This window comes from Aplysia californica, unplaced genomic scaffold (assembly GCF_000002075.1).
Source record: "Aplysia californica isolate F4 #8 unplaced genomic scaffold, AplCal3.0 scaffold01149, whole genome shotgun sequence".
In the NCBI taxonomy this organism is placed as follows: Eukaryota; Metazoa; Mollusca; class Gastropoda; order Aplysiida; family Aplysiidae; genus Aplysia; species Aplysia californica.
Window position 1 is genome coordinate 2,845 of NW_004798419.1, and position 22,485 is coordinate 25,329.

The 22,485-nt window shown below is 38.5% G+C and overlaps 2 protein-coding genes across 4 annotated transcripts in view; one reads left to right on the forward strand and one right to left on the reverse strand.

The window, feature by feature from the left end:
- Positions 1-3,053: 3,053 nt before the first annotated feature.
- LOC101852220 (GRIP and coiled-coil domain-containing protein 1) lies at positions 3,054-18,122 on the reverse strand. The gene is made up of 12 exons (XM_005111911.3): positions 17,917-18,122; positions 13,528-13,613; positions 12,791-12,972; positions 11,690-11,815; positions 10,635-10,724; positions 9,835-9,963; positions 9,248-9,451; positions 7,870-8,051; positions 6,436-6,629; positions 5,809-5,948; positions 5,117-5,206; positions 3,054-4,650 (listed from the first exon to the last, which is right to left on the reverse strand). Exons 2-12 carry the CDS (start codon positions 13,610-13,612, stop codon positions 3,892-3,894), a joined length of 2,181 nt encoding a protein of 726 aa, XP_005111968.1. The 5' UTR covers position 13,613; positions 17,917-18,122; the 3' UTR covers positions 3,054-3,891.
- A 12-nt stretch (positions 18,123-18,134) lies between these two features.
- Positions 18,135-22,485, forward strand: part of LOC101852447 (5'-3' exonuclease PLD3) — a 33,479-nt gene continuing 29,128 nt past the window's right edge. The window contains exons 1-2 of one of the 3 annotated variants that reach the window (XM_035973340.1): positions 18,422-18,562; positions 21,791-21,936. In XM_035973340.1, the coding sequence (XP_035829233.1) occupies positions 21,854-21,936 (83 nt within the window). In that variant the 5' untranslated portion in view covers positions 18,422-18,562; positions 21,791-21,853. Of the gene's footprint in view, positions 18,267-18,421; positions 18,563-21,790; positions 21,937-22,485 lie in introns of those variants that run through there. The other 2 variants (XM_005111913.3, XM_005111912.3) reach the window with 2 other exon arrangements.

Below are 22,485 nucleotides of genomic sequence, written 5' to 3' on the forward strand. Positions count from 1 at the left end.
TATATATGTATATACACACATGTGTTTATACATATCAACAATGTTATGCCCTGACTCTAATTTTGTAACTTGTTTCTAGAAAATGTTTCAGCACATAAAATAAGTGGGTAGTTGGCGGGTGCTCTGGTGTGGATTGCTTCTTCTTTCCTATCAAACATCTCCCATCCTAATCTCTCCTTCTTTTTTTTTATATGTTACTCTCCTGTAACACATCTATTCTTCGGCACTTATATGACCTTATTGTATTGCAAGTGCCCTAAAACTCTTACTAAAACTAAAAACATAAAATAACAACATATCTGAGAAGAAAGAGAGAAGACAAAAAAAGTCAGCCAACAGTAATATTTGTACTATAATTTCTAGTAAAATGCACACTGACTCCTGATTCAATTTCTTTTTTTTTCAGGACAGACACGTTGATCTCAGCCATGCCTTTGGAACAAAAAACTAAAAGAGTAGTTCTGAGTAGACCTGTTCTATCCAGCTACTCTGTAAAAGCATAACACTAACACCATCAATGTACAGACGTGTATACACACATACATGTACATATAAACACATCCCATGCCAACACACCACCAGGGAATCCAATTTAATGGATTGAGAATAAGGTCCTGATAAAACATATTGTCACTGTTGCAAGCAGTCCACTTATGTTCAAATCTTCAGAATTTTCGATTTTTACACCCTCCAAAAGCTCTATCAAAGATTCTTCTTTCAGCATCACCAAAACGCAGTTTACCCTTATGGTCAAGGCCTACACTTTTCTTGCTTTTCATGATTCTAGGGTTTTTATCTCTGGTGTAAAAAGTACCCAAACAGACTTAAGTAGATTGCTTAAGACACTGATGATACAAGGGAAAACTATATAAAAGATGACCTTGATCCTTAATGGGCCTTGTCATACCCTGAGCTAAATGTGAGTGAGCTTTGGCTGCTAGTGGACAATGAGCAGGATAAGACATTCATTTTTTCAAGGCAAACGCTTTTCAGAATTCATGGTGCGAGACTATGTAGCCCATCAGGGCCTACCTAAGAAATTATCTGAGACGAAATTGTTAACTAATGTGCATGCTAAAAAAGCTTCTATCAAGAGCGACTTACACAGAACAAAATGACATTCACCTTAGTATACAAGGAAGACAAAATTCTGACAACAATATTATTTTCACAAATATTCTGTGGAACAAATACCCGTCTATTTTGAATCAAAAGCCAGGATTTTTGTGATTGAAGGAGGTGAGGGGGTCGCCTGATTTCCGAGGCAAAATTAGCAAGGAATTTTTTTTCGTGCCTTAAATCAACGTTTTTCAGTAAAATCCACACAGAAATGTTTATCCTGAATGGATATTAAATTAAGTCAAGAAACAAAAATTCGATAAAAATTGCCAAACAGATGCAAAATGCCGGTCTCTTCGCTTTCATTATTTCAACGAGTGTCTGATTTCACCACGCAGCCTCACATATGACCATAGATGACATGAACTATGCAATGTAACCTTACTTGTCTGCCCACCCATCTATATCTTTGATCCCCAATAGCATGCCATTGAGCGAGTCATCCATAATTGTATAGAGTTTCATTTAAAATATACATGGAATATATTATCATATATATGTACAAAAAAGCCCAAACAAATCAGACCCGAAATCAAAGTTTGAGGAATCCGCATTAAAGGAGTTTCAGTTTCAAGTTATTTTGACTTTGTGACAAACAAATGTCAAAAAAACCCCCCACCAAACAAACAAAAACCAAACAGCTATGACTGATCCCTACCACTATCGGTATTATGGCAATATTACTCTCCGTAATATGTCGTGTACGTAAGGCTTGGTCAACTTTGGTAAGTGTTGCGGCATTCAACAAGAGATCAACACTGCCTGATAACAGACAAAACACATACATTTGGGATTTCTGTACACAGTCAAAGCCACACACAATTGCATTTTGTACACAGTGAAAACAAAACACAGGTGTTCACAAAGTGTCACAAGAGATTGAAACAATGTGAGTCCCAACACAATGGATTCAGACGCTCGTCAATTTTTGTGCATATGGACTTATTGGTAAATGTTAAAGCCCATTCATTTGCCTTTCGTCCAATGAAAAAAAAACAACAACCCACCTATCTTGAAAAGAAGTCGAGGTGGGGGTCACCTGGTGTCAGGGGTAAAATTAACGAGAAAATGCCTGTGAAAGTTTGGTTACTTCCAAAGCTATAATTTCCTAGGAAACTACAAATTTCCATTATTTCAGTAAAATCCATGCAGGAGTTCATTTTTAAACGGGCCTAAAAGTTGTTGAGCCCAGAATTTAAAAAAAATGAATGAAATCTGCACAACCAGCAGAAAAATGTCAATTTCTTCAATTTGATTATTTTGACGAGCGCCAGGATTCAGTGTGTTCACCAGGATGCCTCACATATTATATAGGCATTCAAAACATTCACAGAAGATTCTATTAAAACCACAAAGTGACGCTCATAATGTTAAGAACAGATTCCATCAATTCACAGATGTGTAATGAAACATTCTGTGCTCACAAAGCAAGTTAAAATAATATGATAAAATAAAGATAGTTACATTCCTGTTCACCGAGAAATATTGATTTTCTGGGTTTAACAGCATCACAGAAGAAGAAATTCCAGTCACCGTTAGATAAATAAGTCATGTCAAGAAAAATAGTAATATCATAAGAAAAATAATGGGAATTGGTGGTATGTGATGGTATGGTAATCTCTTGAAGCCCTAATGCATGTGATGCTATGCAGTCATGACCATAAACCAATATCTATGAGTGTCACAACACATAAATAATGTAATACACACAGTTTAGTCAAATCTTTAAAACATTGCACACAGTTATGAGCAGAGAAATGACTCAAAAAGCATAAAAGACTGAAATGAATCCCTGAAGACAAAGATCAGCACCTTATGAAGAGTTTTATCTCATTCAAGGAGAAATTGTCTCATATCTTTTTTTAAAAGTCTATATGTAAGTGTGAGTGTGTGTGTTTGTGCGTGTGTGTGTGTGTGCGTGCGTGTGTGTGTGTGCGTGTGTGTATGTGTGTGTGTGTGTGTGTGTGTGTGTGTGTGTGTGTGTGTGTGTGTGTGTGCATGAGCATGCACGTTTGTGCGTGCATTTACGAGCGTGTGAGTACAGATTTTATTACTTTGGTATTTGACTTGTTCTTCAATTGCAAACAAATCACAACCATCCAACGATTAATTTAAGTCTGAATAAAAGGTTCCCTCCCCTCCTCCCCCCTTTTCCACCACCCACAACAAAACTTGAATACTGGCACAATTCAATAAATCAACATAAATCAAATTTACTACCATTGATTTATGAACACTATTCTGCTGAAGACTGGATCAAAACTTGAGCGCAATGATCATGTCTATTATCTCAACTCATCAGACTATTAAGTGATCCGGGTAGGGGGCCTCCAAGCTTGGGATTCAAAGAGTCGGTCAGAGACTTTGACTTTTAGGACACCATTTTGGGAAACCACGAATCAGGCACTGTGACAGCATTGTGATGGTAAAAGTAGCTTGAAAATTTTTTACCAGAGCAGTCTCTGCGCTCAAAATTTTATAAATGAGAGATAATAAAAAGAAATGTTTGAAAAAGTCATTTTAGTTTTGGCTTGGAATGCTCTAAATTCAACACCCATTCTCCTGTATGAACACATAAGTGACAATCATCTACAAAGCCAGTGCTTATGGACTGAAAATTAAAAAGCTTTATCTAAAATAACAATGCATTGAGACAGAACTTTTCGGCTAGGCTGACAATCTTTTACACAACCAAGGAGAAATTTCTTTTTTCTGCTAAAATGCACCATCGATGCTTTGGCATCTTCCCTCCCCCCCCCCCCACCCCTATAACTATGATGGCCACCAACCCCGCCCATGAACTTGTTCCACCCTCTGCTTCTCCTCAGGACTGAACTGTAAAATGGTCATCAATGCCTTCATCATCTGTCTCTTGCCTTGCCCATCTGCCGACGAAGTGAGAAACTTGACCATCACATTCTTCAAATACTCCACATTGGCTGACTCCCGGCTGTCCGACCGATCCACCTCCGCCAGTCTCTCCTCCAGGCCACGGATCTCGTGTTTCAGCTGGTCCTCTTTCTGCAGGGACGAAGCCTGAAGATCTCGCAGACTTGTCTCTATTTGACGCTTCTGCTTTCTGAGTCCGTGCATTTCCACCTCCATCCGACCCTTCTCCTGGGCAAAATGGAGGAACGCGGCCTCACTCTGAACACCTTTCGGCAAATTCAGCAGTCGACTGACAGCTTCCAACTCTTCGGAAAATTCACCTTGATGAGCCTCAGAGCCCTCTGTCAGCTGTCCACTCTCACCATATCCAGAACCACTGTGACCGTCATGAGACCACATTCGAAGAGAATCTGGATCAGAAGTCTGGCCACACCGAGCTCGAAGTTCTTGGATTTCAGAATCTTTCTCTGCTAACAGCGCCACCGTCCTCTGCCGCTGTTTCTTGCTCTCCACCTCCAGTTCTCCGATCTGCTTTTGGTTGGCAGCTTTAGACTGTGCTAAGTCCGCTTTTGACTTCTCCTCCTGTGCTAGCAAAGCTTTGCTCAGGTTGTCCATCTTGCTTTGGTACTGTGCAACTTCTTCCTGGAAAGCATGCAATCAACATTAGTGAGATGTTCACCAATATTCATTTTGAGTTTAAAAAAATTATCTCTGCATGCTTGATTTATCTATAAAAAAAAAAAAAAGCCACCAGGCCAGGTTTCTTCTAACTGAATGAAAATTTAATGACACTGATCAATTTTTACAATAAAATAACTGAAATCTAGTGTTGTAAGATCCACATTAAAGAAGTAAATTTTCCCGCTATTTAGCACCTAGAATCACATAGTTCTAAAGAGTTCAAGGTTTCCCATTCCTTTTCAACAGTACATTTTGTGGCTTGAATTCACAAGATAACCTGTGCTGAGTGCTTTAGAAAGATTATAAAGAAGACATCATTTGGAAGCTTAAACGTATCTGACTGTTCATGTTGACATTATCTTTCTTCAAAGACACAGTAAAGAGACAAGGTACAAGAGTTAGTAGAAGTCTAGTTCCTGATGCTCACTTGGTGATGGAAATTGCTCATACGCAGCTTGTCCCTCAGTTCTGTCACCTGCTCTTTCAATATCTCGGTCTCACGGGATGGGCCACTCTCCTGGAACACAAGAAATGATCATGAACCATTTACACTACATTTTTTATAAAGTCGTTGGTGAAACATTTTATATTTAGCACACTATCAACAAAAAAAGGAGATTAGGGCAACAAAAATTGTCAGTCACAGATTAGTAACCTCAAGGTTCATTTGAGTAGAGGAAACTCAAACTCACTCTCTCAAGTTTCTATGCTGAAGGCAGAAAAGAAAACGAGCCCTGAAAATGTTCACAGATTGATGAACAATGAAAAATGTATCTTTCTTTAATTGTTTGTGCGCAACATCTTCTAAAATTGAATATCATAAATGCTAGAAACAAGTTCACATTTTCAGGATAATCCTTGTTAGTACAGTCAGCAAAAACACAAGCTAGGCTGTAAGTATACCCTATGAGACAGCATGTTTGTTATTGATTACACTTCATATACACACAGAATATTTCACAACTCAAGTCAAATTAGATAAATGATAAATACTTTTAACAGAGACATATATATCTTTACATATACAAACTTATAAAAAGCTTTGCAAACGTCATTTAAATTCTTTAACTACCCTCAAGCAAGACCCCACTCATAAAACAGAGAAGACATCTACTCTACCTTGTTCTTGTTCTTGAGGACAGACTGAGCCCGCAGCTTGTACCTCTCAAACTCCTCTTTCATCAGCTCCAGCTCCTCCTTGTACTGTTTGCACAGTGGGGACTCTTCGTCTGCCTTGTTCCTGTCCTCCACAAAGATGGCTGGGGAGGTCGCAGACGAATTTATTGATTTTACTTTTTCTACGTTAGTTACAGAATAATTTGCATCTTTTTTTTGGTACAGTTTCCATAAAGCTGGAGTAAAATTGTAAGTTACTGAGACAAAAATTGTTCAGTTCAAAATCTTTAACATAAATAAATAAATAAGTAAATAAATAAAAGATTATTTTATTGACCCCCGTAGGGAATTTTGGGTTACAAAGGCAAACATACATATATACATAATTAGAAATGCATACATACATAAATACACATAAATACACAATATTACATCAACTCAGAATGATTTCACAAACATGCCATTGCTGGTTGCCACTGTGCAGCATCTGGTGAAACTATACAGGACAATAGCACTATGTTCATATCTTTACCTCAAAAACAATATGTTTGAAGTTCACATTCTCCTTGTTTTAAACAGATAAAATAGCAATTAATAAGATCACATATCAATGACCAACTCGCTACTTACTTGACAGGTTAATAGCATTTTCTGACTTCCCCAAGGCAGACTTGAGAACAGAGCGAAGGCTCATGATCTTTTCGAGAATTTTCTCTGGTTCTTGCCTCTCCTCCTCATCCTCTGGTTTCTCTGGGCTGAGGCTGGCTGCGCGGGCCAGGGCTGAGTTCTCCATGTCCAGCTGACTCACACGCTCTCGCAGTTTGCTACAAACAATGGGAACATAATTGAACACCAAAATTAAAATCTTAGACTATAATGCACTAGTGAAATGATAAGGTGATTTTTAAAAAAAACACCTCTGCGTAGATGTTTTAGGCTTTGATTGAAAGAATGTAGATCTTTCAGGAGGCGGGATGAGGTAATTCATACACAAGGAAGTGTGCCAGCACAACAGTCAAACTGAGAGATAAGTATAAGGAGCACAACTTACCAAAGAATTTCGCCAGGAAGAATTTGTTATGAGTCTGTAGGTCTCTTTCTAAGAAAACCACCTCAACACATCGCATAATAATCATCCTGCATCCACGAGTATTTTTCAATTACCAGCAAACGTTTAAGAAGGTTTTGAAATAAAGAGAAAGTGCTGAGACAGCAATAAAATATAGATTTTTAAAAAGCTAACAGTTGAAAAAAAAATTGATGAAGAGACATGATGCTATCTAAATACCCACTTAATTGGACAAACCCCTGATCCTAATGAATGAGAAGTGCTACCCACTTTTTTGGCTTTAGAAAAAACACAACCCCCCCAAAAAACAACAACAACAAAACAACCAAACTCACAGCTGCAAAACAAAAATGTAAAAAATTACAACAGAGTTGGTAGTACAAGAGCATGTAAATAGAATGAAGATAAACATACACAAGATTTGCTTGTTTGAGTGTAAAGAGGTAAATCAATATAAAAACGGTCAGCCCATCTTAGGAAAGAGGACTACTGATAGAGCTATAATTACTTGACCTCTAACAACAACATAATACAGAACATTCTAGTCTGACACGTATAAACTCTTATCGTACATGTCAAAACATGGTTGATAGGAGGGTGCCACTGGTAGGTCCTACCATTTTTTTTACATTTCCTTTTTTGTTTTTGTCTACCTTGCCTTTTCCCAGCACTAAATGACCCTTATCGTGTCAGTAGTGTGCTTCCCTCTAACATGCACACACAAAACCCTGCAGGCGCACGCTGACAAAACGCCTTTTTCTTACTCACAGCAGTTTCAAAATAAACAGACGCATTGTCAGCATAACCCTTTAATAAAGCCGCTCATCCTAAATTTGACTTCTAATTTATTCAAACACAGGTCATATTTTCACTTTGTGATTTTTTTATACAAATACAGTAACTGATTAGGCCATCGATTAAGCAAATTTTGAAAAATTTTGCACCAAATTTATTTTTTTAAAGGCATTTTGTCAGCTCAGAGCAAACTGGCTCACCTGATGGCTTGCTGATCTTGAAACCTGAGCCTCTCGTAGTTCCCCACCACTTGAGACAGTTCTGAGAGCTTCGCCTCCAGCGACGACACCCTCTCCTCGCTCTGCTTCGACTGAGTCCTGAGCCTGGCCTCAGCCTCCACAGCCTTCTGCTGCTCCTTCTCCACCTGGTGCTGATAGTCGCTCTGTGGAGTTTTTGGTTAGTGTTTTACAGCGCTGGCAACTACATGCCATAAGGTCATTGAGCATGCGGGACACAATAAACTTTTTTAGTTTTTGGCAGGAGTTAATTTTGAATTTTGCGTGGGTGGCGACCAAAGCCTACTCTTATTGATTTTGGACCACCAGGGGATCTTTAAAGAGCCCAACTTGCTTACAATCAAAGTTGAAGACAATGTTTTTCAGGAAATTATATTTATAAAACTGGGAACTTTATATCTAAAATATCTGGGGGGGGGGGGGTATTTTTTTAAATGCATGTCGTAGTGGTACTGGGCTTCAGAGCTTTTGTGTGTGTGTGTGTGTATGTGTGTGTGTGTGTGTGTGTGTATGTGTGTGTGTGTGTGTGTGTGTGTGTGTGTGTGTATGTGTGTGTGTGTGTGTGTGTGTGTGTGTGTGTGTGTGTGTGTGTGTGTGTGTGTGTGTATGTGTGTGTGTGTGTGTGTGTGTGTGTGTGTGTGTGTGTGTGTGTGTGTGTGTGTGTGTGTGTGCATGTTTGTGTGTGTGTGTGTGTGTCCCATGGATATTTGTATCCTACTGAGTCAGGGAGAACCCTAACAGGTAGGGCTGTTGAAGCATCCCACCTCCTAAATGATCTCAACTGTGTCATGTGGGGTGTGAAACATTTACAGTCAACATAAATTAAACACAACACTTTTCACGATTGCCCTTCTCATAAGCACATTACCAAAACATCTGCTTGAAGGATTGACAGAGTCCCAAAGCTGGCAAAATATTTATCCACCAGGCCCTGTTCTCTGAACACTGAGAATATTGCAATCTGAGGCCCCTTTTATGAGGCTATAATGTGTCCCGATATTGTCTGGGAGAAGCATTATGTATCAAACTTTTTTCCTTTATCCCAAAACAAAGTGAAATGCACAGTGTTAACTATAACGCTGCAAGCATGAATGATTACTGATATATCACTGATGTCAATTAAGGATTTATATGTTATCTTTTTTGTTTTCAATTTGGAAATATGTATGTGCAATATAGCACAATAACTGAAATTTTGATTTAAAAATAACAACTTTGATGGCTTTCAGATACTTTGGACTGCCTTCTCCATTTTATTAGCACAATATGAAAACACATTATCCTATTTTTTTTTTAAAGTAAAAAAAACCCCAAACATTCATTCTTGACAATAAGGACAGACCTTCATACTGCCCATCTCCTTCTGGAGCTCGAGAACAAAAGGTGAAGGCTGGTTGGCCTTGACCTCTGCAGACTTGAGCCGATCTCGAAGCATCTTCAGCTCGTTCTGTAACTCCTGGATCTGACGTTCGTACACCTCAGAGACAGGAGGTTCTTGCTGAACCTTTTCTTGACTCTCCTTCAGATTCTTCTGAGCTTCTTCAAGCTGAGGAGGGAATTTAGATTTAAGAATTTCGACTAGTCTTAGATTAGGAGAATGGTAAGACACAAAGAAAAGATGTAAAAGAAACAAGATTGAAATAAAAACCCAAAAACAAAACACCAGAAACAAGATTTATGTTGAAATCATCATGTCACTCTCACCCCCCACCCACAACCTGCTGAGAGAAAGGATTTCAGGAAGGACAGCAAAATTATTTTGTCTTACACAGGCTTGAACTAAGTTTTTCTGGACATCAATCAGTCAAATAAAAAATTAACTGCTCAACAACAAACATCCCTTTCATTTAATATCCCTCACAGCTGAACGTGGCCATTTAAAAAAACAAAATAACCTGAGATTCTGATGAAGAAATAAATGCTCCTCACCTGAGTTTCGAGAGCATCTTTGACGATTCTCTCCGTGGAGAGTAAAGTCTGAAGCTCACGCAGCATCAAGGCATGGTCTGTCTGCTCCCTCTCTCGTTCCAGTTGCTGGGTACGGATACGACTCTTCAGCTGGGGAAGCAAAAGTAAAATGAGCAAAATACAATATAACTTAACTTTGACACAAGTGACACACGTGTGAAAATTTAGTCCATCAGCAAATCCCCCCAACAGAGGAAAAAAAACTGAGTTCAACACTTGACTCACTCAAAGATATCCTTTCTAAGTTTTTCAAAATCACTAAACACATTCATATCATTAATACACCTATACTATTTTCTTTCAGGCTGGATTCTTTGATTTAGTTCATTGAAAAACAAAAAAAAAGTCCAAAGAGGCTGATTCCAAGAGAGGTCTGGATTATTACCATCATCCTCCCAAGAACCTTTTCCTCCAAGCCGGCCATTTGACAGATTTTTTTTTTTTTGAGGATGGATATCATCCACTTAGGTTAAGACCTCATCAGCTTCATGCGGTATCCAACCCGCTCTCGAGTCGGAACAAGGCTGAGAAAAGTCGGGAACACATACTATAATTTGACCTTAGTCAAAAGGCAGAGAAGCTGAGAGCTTTATCTTAAATAAATCATCAAGTTTTGTGTCTAGCAGAAAAGGGAACTTGGCGCTTTGCCTAAACTTTACCAGCCTCATCCTCCAAAATGAACAACACACTATTTCAGAAACCATTGCATTAACAAACTAATAGCTCTTATTTTCTCACAATAAAGAGTACCCTGGACTTACATCAGAGATCTGTAGTTCAAAACCCTCGGCTTGGGTCCCTGTCCTCTTCCTCTCCTCAGTCAGCTTGCTCTGTAGATCGTCATTCTCTGACTGATGAGAAGGAAAAAAAATATACAATGAGAACAACTAGTACATTATGTTGTATACAGGGAATCATTTGTCATAAGGTTCTACTTGTGTTACCACCAGCAGTATGGCCATCAAGTTGAAAGATATTTATTTAAAAGAAATAAAATACCAAAATATTTGATACCTGCTCATAGCTTTCATTTGAGGTTAATCTACCTTCGTGTAGAGGAGGATGGGAGCAGAAAATAAAAAATATCAGAGGTGATCTAATAAAGTCATGAAATCAGTTAACTTTAAAGTGTCGTGACACATTGTTCTAATTAGCTTCAAACTTGAGCTGGGCGGTAACGGCAAATTTGAGTTTTGATACGCAACTGGAACTGGCTGTGTGATATTTACAAGGAATGACTCATGAACTATTCATTCTCTCAGATAGGACCTGCAGGACAGATTCTGAAAGATTTCTGAAGAGAGTAGAGCATGGGTCTATTATTGCAACAAGTAAAGCTGTACCAAATGAATAAACTACATCCAGACAAAAAAACAACAAAGGAGACTTGATCGCTTTTCTCTAGGAGGCCACTTTTTTCTTTTGGACTTCTCCAGAATGTCACACATATCCCTGCCATCTTTATTATAGGAAACTCTTCCCTTGACTCAAAAATGTACTTCAAACCAACACAAAAGAGCACAGGCCTCAGCTTTCCCCACAAAGAACAGGCAAATATTAGACACCTACACAACTGAGATAAGAGGAGAATGTACAATTAGCAAGAGAATTTCATGAAACTGTTGTGGGCATCAACACACTGAACATAAACGGTGTAACCAAATGGGTTTCGCTGAGAGGAACTTCACTCTACCAGAGATGCAGTCTATAATATTATTATAAATAAATACAACTTAAGCTAAAGAAAATTCCAAATAAATTTGAGTAACCATTCGTAGTAGAGGTATAAGATTGAAAAAGTCATAGCTCAACTTACACGAAGCTGCTTTTTATCTGCAATAAAATTTGCTTCAAGCTTGTTCTTCTCTTGTGTTAAAGTCGTCAGAGCAGAGCTGAGTGTACGTATCTGCTCACGGAGGGAGCCAGCTTCATCTTTGCCTTCCTGTATTGGAGCACCAAGAATAACAACAGGTTAACAATGGAGATACATTCTTCACTGCACATTGTTCTTAATCACAAGTGAGGAGACAGTGGTGGCCACAGCGGACCCACGGACAGGAAGACTGACAGACAGAGAAAACTGACAGCTTGGTAAGATTTTTGTAAAAGTTGAGGAGGAGAGATAAGGACAATAGATATTTGATAGGAAAGAAGGAGCAAACCACATCAGAACACCCATCAACCACCCGCTCAGACAAATAGAGGGTCAAAAACCGAAAAGGAAGATGACATAGATGGCTATATGAATACAAACAAATAAACAGCATGAGCAATGAGGTTTGTTAACAGTCTCTGACTCAACGTGAATGTTATCAGCTCATCATACGGCACAAAAAGTTATTATCTAGTTCTGAAAGCAGATATGACTGTAAGGACAAGATGCATGTATTCTTTTATACCCCTTTACAAGAGAAACTTAGTTTTCTCATGAAATTAACACTTTGAAGGTGCTGACCTTAGGGCAATGACACATGGGCACACATACTTCCAAGTGAAAATAAAATGAACATCCCAAGAAAATTGTAATCGTAGCATTTAGAACAGTATCGCTGAGAGGTAGGTACATGCACATAAAATGCGGCACATCTTTGTTAGGTGTTAGGGGAACTGAGGAGTTGCATAGGAAAGTGTTGGTAAGTTAAGGGGGTGAAAAATGACCAAACATGAAAATTACACAAAAGGATGTAACTGTTCCTGTATTTTTAACCATTCTCATGCAGGACACATCAATTACAACTCTAAAGTGTTTGAACATAATTTCATTAACCAGCACTGTGTTTTTACTGAAAAATAGACAGCAAATTATAAAAAAAACAAGCTCTGCCTATCAAAAGTACATAATACAGATCTAAAAAGCTAGCCATAAAGGTTTTGGAAATCAAAACTCATTTGAAACACATTCAACCAGTACACTGACCTGTTTATTCACCCCTAGGGGATCAGGAGGTCCACTGTTCTCTATCTCCACCTCTCCAGCCACATCATCCTGAACCTCTGCACTGGCCTCAGCTTCAGCCTGGCGTGAGGTGCTCAGTGCACTAAGGCTAGATTCCAAAGCCTCCTTCTCCTTTACAACACTTTTGTATGCAGCGACAACATCTTGAAGGGACAAAAAAACAGTCAGCAATATTTTCTACATGGTATTATATTTCTTGCAAGAAATGAAATGAAAAGAATGAAACTTAAAATACAAACAAAACAATGCAAAATGCTTGGTAACGGCATATATCACAGTTCTATTATGGGAGAAATTTTTAAGTGTTACACTTTCCACTGGCAAACATTCTGCAATATCATCATATATATGTAAAGGTTTCTATAAAGGAAATTACCATCAACATTTGATTATAGAGCACATGATATAACAAAAAAGAACAGACTCAGAAAAATTATGAGCCATTGCCAAATCACTATATTTTTCCTTAGATTAGAATGGTAGGAGAATGTTTTTAAAAGTAGCCTCTAAAACTGTTGGAATTTATTTTTTTCCTTTCGTACTGAAAGAAAAACTTGCAAAGCTTCATTTTAAAAAGACAATTATTTATATATTTATATGAGTAGTGGATATCGTAACAATAAATAAGCAGCCTCTTTCCTATATTTGACCATAATGGTATTCAATGTAAAAGCAGTTCCACTAAAACGTTGAAATACCTCTAAGTTTAAATTTGTAGTGTTGCAACTGGTCTCTCTGTGAGTTTACAGTATTGATGAGCTCTGCCCGAGATGCCCTTTCCATCCTGATGAAGAAAAGAAGACAAAAGTAAAAGTCTCGTGTATAGACTTGTACTAACCATATAAATATTTCCCGTATGGTATAATTTTTTCTAGCAATTAGATACTGTACCACATTAATTCATTATAGTTCTTAATTTGAAAAACTTTTCCTCAAAAGAAGAAATTAAAGCTACCTGCAAGAAAATAAGATGCACCTGCAAAGACCTGTAAACAGAAAAACGACACCCATTGCTTCATCAAATTCAGGTGAGACAGGATAACGGCTGTACAGGATAGGTGGATTTAATTTTTTTTAAATTCACCAATAGTTAATCTGCACAGGTCATAAGATATTCACTCAAACTGCCAATGGACGTCAGTCATTCCCCAACAGATACCATGATACACACAGGAATTATGAGAGAGAAAAAAGCAAGAAAAACTAAATCTACAAAACAATGAAAATGAGAATTAACAATAATGTTTAATACCCCCCATCTCCCCCCCCCCCCCCCCCCGAAGAACAGAAAGTTGAAAAATAGTCAGAAGCAGAAGATAGACTAACAATTTTCCAGAAGCAGAAGCTGCTTGCCACTCCACTGATATTTATTGCCATTTGAGTGGTTAAAATATCATATTATCAGCCACAGACTAGAGAAAAACCTTGAAATTCCCAGAAATCAAGCTCATTCAAGAAACATTTCATTCAAGATGCTTGATCTAATAAAGGTTAATATTGAAATTTGTTCGTTATTAATTATCAGTAATCATTCAATGTATTATTAGTTCATCACGTGATGATACCGCACTGTGTACAATACAGTATTTCAGGCTAATAGCATGCACCTTGAGAAAAACTCTATGCGAGCATGCTAATTATTAATAAGTGAATTTCAAAGGGGAGCAATCGAAAGTTAGTTTAGTGAGTATTCTGTTAAATTTCATTGATTGTTATGAACCACCACACATGAATATCCTGCAGTCACTTGAGCCAATAATAAAATTTGAGCTCATCCTAAGGTGAACAAAGCTTTCCTATGCTTAGCAACCACAGACAATGAAAAGCACTGAGTCCTCTCACATTGTCCGCCCGCCATGCATGGCCAGTTACTGGCTTTCTTCCTCATTGCATAATTCTGTCTCATACGAGATCTCAATACATGCATGGAATGTCATTTTCTCCCTGGCAAAGCTGCAACAATTTCAAGTAAAATTATGGAGGAGAGCATGCAGTGTTTGCTTCACTTTTTTCAGTTCCAAACTAAAGGGGTAATTTCATAGTGGTTGATCCTGTTTCTGATATTAACGCAGTCAGGAATGATATGATCATGCTATTAGATCGAATAGATGGGTTGAAACATGCAATTATTTCAAATATCAAGTGATAATTAACACCTTGCAGCTGAACATATAATGCACCCCACATGCTGAGGAAAATTCTACCACGTACAAGGTGTCAAAGGTCACCCCCACATGCTGAGGAAAATTCTACCACGCACAAGATGTCAAAGGTCACAATCTTTAATCGACAGTTGGTTGCTCGTTTATTATTTAAGATAAGAGATAGAGGATTGAAATAATTAAAATCCCTATAAAAAGAGAAATAAAGAGATGAATTCATCAATTGACAACACCTGCATTGAACAAGCAGTGACAAAAGCCATTATTGATATACAGTTTGTGAGTAATGACGTAAAATACTTGAAAGTACTGAGACTGATCAAGCACTCCAATTCTATGTTCACTGACTCTAGCTCGCATGGTGAGCGTGAGAAAGGCAACACACCTCACTCTGTTTTCGGACCTGTGCTTCCCGTAAAAAATATAGGCCTAGAATGTATTATAGGCCTACATATCATACATTATATATACATATGACCTAATAACGAAAAAGCTTTCAGGGGATGTCACTTTCTTTATTTTAAAACTTAATAGTTTTTTAAAGCTGAAGTATCAATTTTAACACAGGTTTTCCATATATATATATTTATATATATATATGTACAGTATTCAGTGCAATAGGCAACAGATTATAATCGAGGAGTATTTGCCAATGGCGTATATGAGAGTCATATATGACGTTATGAAACCTGGCATGCTATTAGCCTGACATCACTGCACTTCAACGAAGTGACTAAAACTTTTCTCCCAACGCTCGGGAAAATAAACTTGACCTTTATTTCTCAGAACGGTTTTCGTTCTTGAGATTTTTTTTTTATTTGCGAGATTGAAGTGTTAACTTTCATTTTGCCATTCTGCGAGAACTGGGAAGAAGAAATTTTGGCGTCGAATTCAATTCAATTCCCTTCCAACTTCCAACCCTTGTTCCTAAATATTTCCAGCATTTATTTATTTTTTTTTTCTATTATAATGATAACAATCGAGACATTAGCTCTAAACTGGCCCTCCCTGGATCATTAGTAAAATGAACAGAACAAGTAAGTTGAGTTGACCTTGCCGGGGGGCAAAGTTAATTAGGTCGACCAATGAGATTGTGCGTAACGATATCGCACTCTCGGCTTGCTGTGGGAAGAGGTGTTGGGAAGAGGCCATGGCTGTCTATTTTGAGTGATGTGATTTTTTAAACAAAATTAATAATTACAAAAAAACTATTATAACACACACACAAAAAAAGAAATTAAACATGTGGAAAGACAAATGGTGGTGGAAGTAATGATGATGCTGTAGTGGTGGTGGACAGACCATGAGTTGTCAGTTACCACGTACTTACACACTGCCAAAGGGTAGATCTAATGAGAGTGCAGTCTTTTTACTTTTGACACAATTACACAGTCCTTGTTGGCAATTTTAGTTCTAATTCTGGTTTTACTTAAAATCCCTCGACGACAGTTATATTGTGTATTATGTAACCTCCTTACACTCACATAACTCACTTAGAAGCTGAGTCTGAATAAATTGACTTTTTTTTTAGGACCCAAGTCAAAGTCGGAATAGATAAAACCCATAAGGCCCTATTCAGACACGAGCCCCCCTGAAACTCCCCTTGCCTTATTAAAAACAAGAGAAATTTTATAGCTCATTTTGTAGGCTAGATCTAGATATTATCTAGTTCTACTGATAAAATATCTAAATCAGTATCAGTATCAATATTCCAGTACTCTGTGTGGATGATGCCAAGTCTAAACAGATGGGACCCAGATTCTTAACTCTTAAGTTGTACAATGTAGATCTAGATATAATATGATATATATAGAGAATCTAGTTAGACAAGACCACAACAGCAAAAACCAATCACATTAGAAAATCTAGATCTAGAATCTAATCACAAACAGTAAACTTACAAACAAATCATGTTTCAAATAAGAATTTTATTAGAATAATATCTAATTCTAATAATAAAAGAGGGAGTGTCTACATACACGGTTACGGGGCACCTAGCCTCAGTGTCTACGTACACGGTAACCTGGCACGTAGTCTCAGTGTCAAGTGTCATATGTACACTCACTGTAACTGTAACCGGGCTATTCAGAACTCCAAGTTCAGTTTTTGTCATCCGGTGTTGCCTTCAACCCCAGCCCTCTCCTGACTGTACCTTTTTAAAAAATCAATAAATAATCCCCCCTTTCCAGAGCCCTATACTTCGCAGCCCACAGACTTTGAATGAACTTTGGTTACCCCAACCGGTACTCACAATGCGATGCGAAAGCACAGGTTCACTGAGTGGTCACGATGGCGAGCCTGACAAGACGCTTGTACATAGATCTATGACTTTCTTTTTTTTCAACAAGTGACAGCACAGGACAAATATATTGATTTATTTTCATTCCGATTACCGAGTACGTAGATACTGAGACTAGGTGCCCGGTAACCGTGTATGTAGACACATGCATATATATAAAAACTAGGGTGATCTTATATTTTAACTTTAGCACGTTAAATTCCCAAGTCTACTCTAGAAGAATAAGTCTAGATCTAGACTCTAGATCTAGATTCTAATCCCTGACTCAGACCTTCAAACTTTGAACTGGGCCTAAAAATGCGCAAACTACCTTAATTTTGTCATGAACAGATGGTAGTGGTAGTGGTTCTCAGTCTTCCATCATGATTTTTTTGGAAGCCATTGAGTAGAGGCTAATCTAGATTTAATAGTGGTCGCTCGTTACGCAAGTCCTCAATTGATTCTAATTTAACGCGCTAAAGTATAAGATCACCGTTTTGGTGAATCTAGATCTAGATCTAGATCTAGATTAGATCTAGAGTCTAGATATAGATTATAGATATATCTAGATCTATAATCTAGATCTATACTAGTATAGATCTAGAATCTAGAGATCTAGATTCTAGATTAGATTTCTCTCGATCTACCTTGAGCCACGATACGATTCTGCCTTGCCTTAAAAGCACATGACTGAAGAAGTAACTAAAAGATGTAACAAGCTGACAGTCATCAGTTCATCCCTTTCTAGTCGTTGTTGTGAAAGGGGCCCATTGAAGAGAGGAGAATAGCCTGAGTTGGTACGTCAACCACTTATTTTATTTCCTGGTGGCAGAGTGAATGCCCTTGGTTGAATGTAAAACTTGTACCAGCTGAGCCAGTTTCTTGTTTCCACAGCTGATTGTCAGCATGACCTACTTCACCGCCTCTTCATTAGCCTAGAGATAAAAGATCTCTCCACCGACTCATTGTCAGTTGTCAGCAGCAGCTGCTGAGCATGGTTGGTTATAGTTTTGATGAGAGTCAGTTCTGACCGTTGTGGAAACGCAGCAGGGTAGCCTATCCCCGCAGCAGTCACACTCCAGTGATGTCAGCAGTGTAGAAAAGTTGTAACATTAGACATTAGATAAAAGGGTTGGTCGTTCAGTGTTCAGTTAGAGAATCTCTTAGACTAGATCTAGTTAAAAAGTCGTACTGCTCTTCCTAAGGTTACATTCGGAATAGAATCATCGGATCGACAACAACAAAAAGAGACGAGCGAACAGTCTGACAGGCACTGCTGACTTTAAACTTTAAGTGAGTGATTGTACTTTCAAAACTAGATCTAGATATAGATCTAGATTCTAAATCTAGATTTCTAGATCTAGATATAGATCTAGATCTAAATCTAGAGATTCTAGATCATGTATTAGATCTAGAATCTAATCTAGATTCTAGATCTATATCTAGATCTAGATCTAGATCTAGATCTAGATATTTAGATTAGATTGATCTGAATCTACATCTGGATGATGATAGAGATCTAGAATCTAGATTCTAGATGTAGATCTAGATCTAGATCTAGATTCTAGATCTAGGTGTCATCTTTCATTCTGCCATTCTACGAGGACTTTTCTGTTCTTCGATTTCTGTGATTTTTCTCCAGGTTCCACAGTCTTCCCCTTGATCTCTTACCCTGTGGATTCCAATCCAAAACTTTCTTTGTTATGCGGCTGCCTGACTTCTTGAGAGTATTCCTATCAGTCGCCACCGCATTCTTCCTACCTCAACTCGTCTCTGACTGGGGTCTGTCTTGTTTCCTTTTAACACTTCCTCATCGGTGACCCTGTCTGTCCATCTTATCCTCAGTGACTTTCTTAGAGACACCTGTTCACGAAAACCTGGATCCTCTTTATGCAAGTCTGTGATGCGTTCCATGTCTCACATCCATACAACATGACCGACTTCACATTTGAATTTAAAGTCCTCAGTTTAACTGCTTTGTTCGAAGTGAGATATCTCTAGTCTTCCAAATCCTATCCAAAGATATGAAAGCAGCCTGTGCTTTTCTAATGCGGGACTTTATTTTATTTCAGCACCTGTTCCTCCCTTTCTGTCAATTATACTCCCAAGATAGCAAAAGAATTCAACGTCTTCTAGTGCATTTCCTTCTATTGTGACGTGCTCCTTTCATTGTGCATCTCTGTCCTTAGGACCTTTGACTTTCCGGGGTGGATCCTCAATCCAACAGACTCCGATAGACTATTTCATACTGAAGTCTTTGTTTGCATCTTCTGTTCCTGGGTGTGCGACAGAAGCGCCTAGTTGTCTGCAAAATCCAGATTGTCCAACTGTGTCCATGGTGTACAGTGTATACCATTTCTGTGTCCTCTGGTGGTTTCCTTCATCAGCTAGTCAACTGCTAATATAGAGGAAAGATGATAGTAAACATCCCTGTCTCACACCAGTCTTGATGCCAAAGCTGTCAGTGAGCTGCAACTTGTCCCTTCGTACACATGATGCTCTTGATGAGGTTCACCAACTTCTGTGGCATTCCATTGTGTCTCACTATCTGTCCATAGTGTTGCTTGGTCCTATACTGTCAAAGTCAAAAGGCCTTCTCATAGTCAAAGAAGTTGACGATCAGCTGGGAGTTCCACTCCAGGGACTGTTCCACAATAATCCTCAGCGGGGCAATCTGGTCGGTGGTTGAGCGATTTTTCCGGAAACCAGCTTGTTCATGCCGTATTCTTGGATCCGTTGCTGTCTTGATTCTCTCCAGAATGATTCTGTTGAAGACCTTACCTGGTATTGAGAGAAGTGTGATCCTTCTGTAGTAGTTGCTACAGTTGCTGAGATCCCCCTTTTTTTTTTGAAAGCTTCACGAGGTGTCCTTTCCAATCCTTTGGGAACTTGCTCTCATTCCAGATCCTGGGTAAACAGTGGGAGGAGGTCTGCCGTCACATTGGCATATATATATATCTATCTGCTTTTACTTTTAGGGCTTCAGGTGGAATCTGATCAGGGCCGGCTGCTTTACCTTTGTTCAGCTTCTTAATGGCATCCAGAATCTCTTGTTTTGAAGGAGCATCAGTGTAGATTGGTAACTTATTTCTTGCTAGCAGGATGTTTGCGGGTTACTCAGTGGTGGTCTGTTCAGGACAATGTTGAAATGCTCTACCCATCGTTTAGACTGAGCTTCCTTTCCAAATCCTTGTCTTCATCCCAAGCATCATTTGTTGCCCATCGTTTAGACTGAGCTTCCTTTCCAAATCCTTGTCTTCATCCCAAGCATCATTTGTTGTGGCATAGATTTGGACTATATTCATGTTGATGCTCTTGCTCCTTGTGGTGAATGAGACCATGAAGATCCTCTCCGCGTGTGGTTCCCATCCTCTAAGTGACTTCTGCGCATACTTACTCAAAATGATTCCCACTCCTTCCGCATGGTGCTTGTCTTCCCTCCCACAATACAACACTTGTTCCCCCGAGCTGAGCTGCTTCTGTCCAGACTGTATCCAGTGTGTTTCACTGACTCTTAGGCAACCTGTTTCTCTTCATCTCTTGTACTACTTGAGAACTCTTTCATGCTTCATACAAGGTGCGAACATTCCACGACGCAATCCGGAGACTTGTTCGATAGAGAAGGTTTCGGGTCAGGAGAGTATAATATTAATATCACATATTAAATATGGGCATTTTAATTGTACTGGGCTGGATGGAGCCTGGCTCTCCTAAAAACTAGATAAAAGAGTAAACAAAAAAGAAAAAGCTAAAGCATCTTATTTCCTTTTCCTTTGTATACTTTTTGTACTCTAAATTTATAAAACATAATCTATTACTACTACTATACATTCACCTTTCGGGAGGAATTCCGTACAAGTGACCACAAATTAGTTTATGATGGAACTCAAATTCAACTGAAGGAGATAGATTCCCAGGGTTTTTTTTCTTTAGTAAAAAAAAGGCTGCCATTATTCCCACCCCCTTGAGGGGATTTAAAAATATTTTACTCCATTTTTTGACAAGGTGTATGTGTTCTTGTGTGCATGATTTAGTTTTACTTTCTTTCATATTTTGGCCTTTTTCTTTGCTTTCAATGAGATTGATTTGATATAATAGCAGAAAGCATTCAAAAGCTAAAAGTAAAAGTGACATTTTTCCCCTTAGCATTAGCACTCTCGTTTGAGTGTGCTCAATATTTTCAGACCCAGCATTAAGTTGAAGAGCCGAACTTGATCTACACTTAGGCAAGATCTGCTAGTTATGGGTCTAATTCTCACCCCAGGTGTAGAGATCGGCCTTCAGCCTGTATTACATAAAACATCTAGAATCTAATTCTAGATCTAGAGTCTAGATAGACAGGAAAGATGGCAAGTGACCCGACGGGGGTGGGAATTTAAAAAAAATTATTCCCACCGTGTGTAGGAAATCTCACTTCCTTAGTAAAATCAACGAAATTACTCAGATTCAACAAATATATATAACTGAGCCAACTCAGGTTCAACAAAGTCTCAATGAACCTTAACTCTATTATTCCAACAGAAAACCAGTCGCACTTGCATCGTGGATCATCACCCATTTAGCGTACATCATGTGTTTGATCATATGCCTACTTTCACACCAACACGTGCATTGTTGATGACGTGTCTTTGTGTGTATCAGGGTCAGGAGAGGTCGGTTAGGTGGCTGTAAGTGTAAGTGTGTGTGTCTCAGGGGATTGGGGAGGGGGCGTTGACTCAAATTACGCATTTTGGGCGTGGAAAGTCGGCAGAGATACACAAATGTGTCATAATTATATTCCGCACGACCCCCCTTCCCACTGGCTACTGAACAATGAAAGGCTAGTATCTAGACAATGATATATATATATATATATACATGTAATGAATAACACGCTGGTCTGTGGAAACAGATGTTTCCGTATGCTCTACTGCTAAGCCCTACGTTGTGACACTATAATGAAAACTCGGATTCAACGAAATCGAAGGTCAGGCTTGATGACTTTGCTATGGATCTAAGTTTCACTGCGGAGGGTGGTTAAAGCTAGGAGTAGGGTTAGAGGTCCATTCAAGAGCTTTAAGTGTTTTTTGGGTGGACGCTCATTATGGAAGTCCTTCCCAGTTTTCATCGCAGCAGTATCATTCAGTATTTAGGTAGAATTGAAGATCATTTTTTAAATCTTGAATCTACAAATAAAATTTTTTTTACCAGCATATCTGATGATTGTTGTAAATATA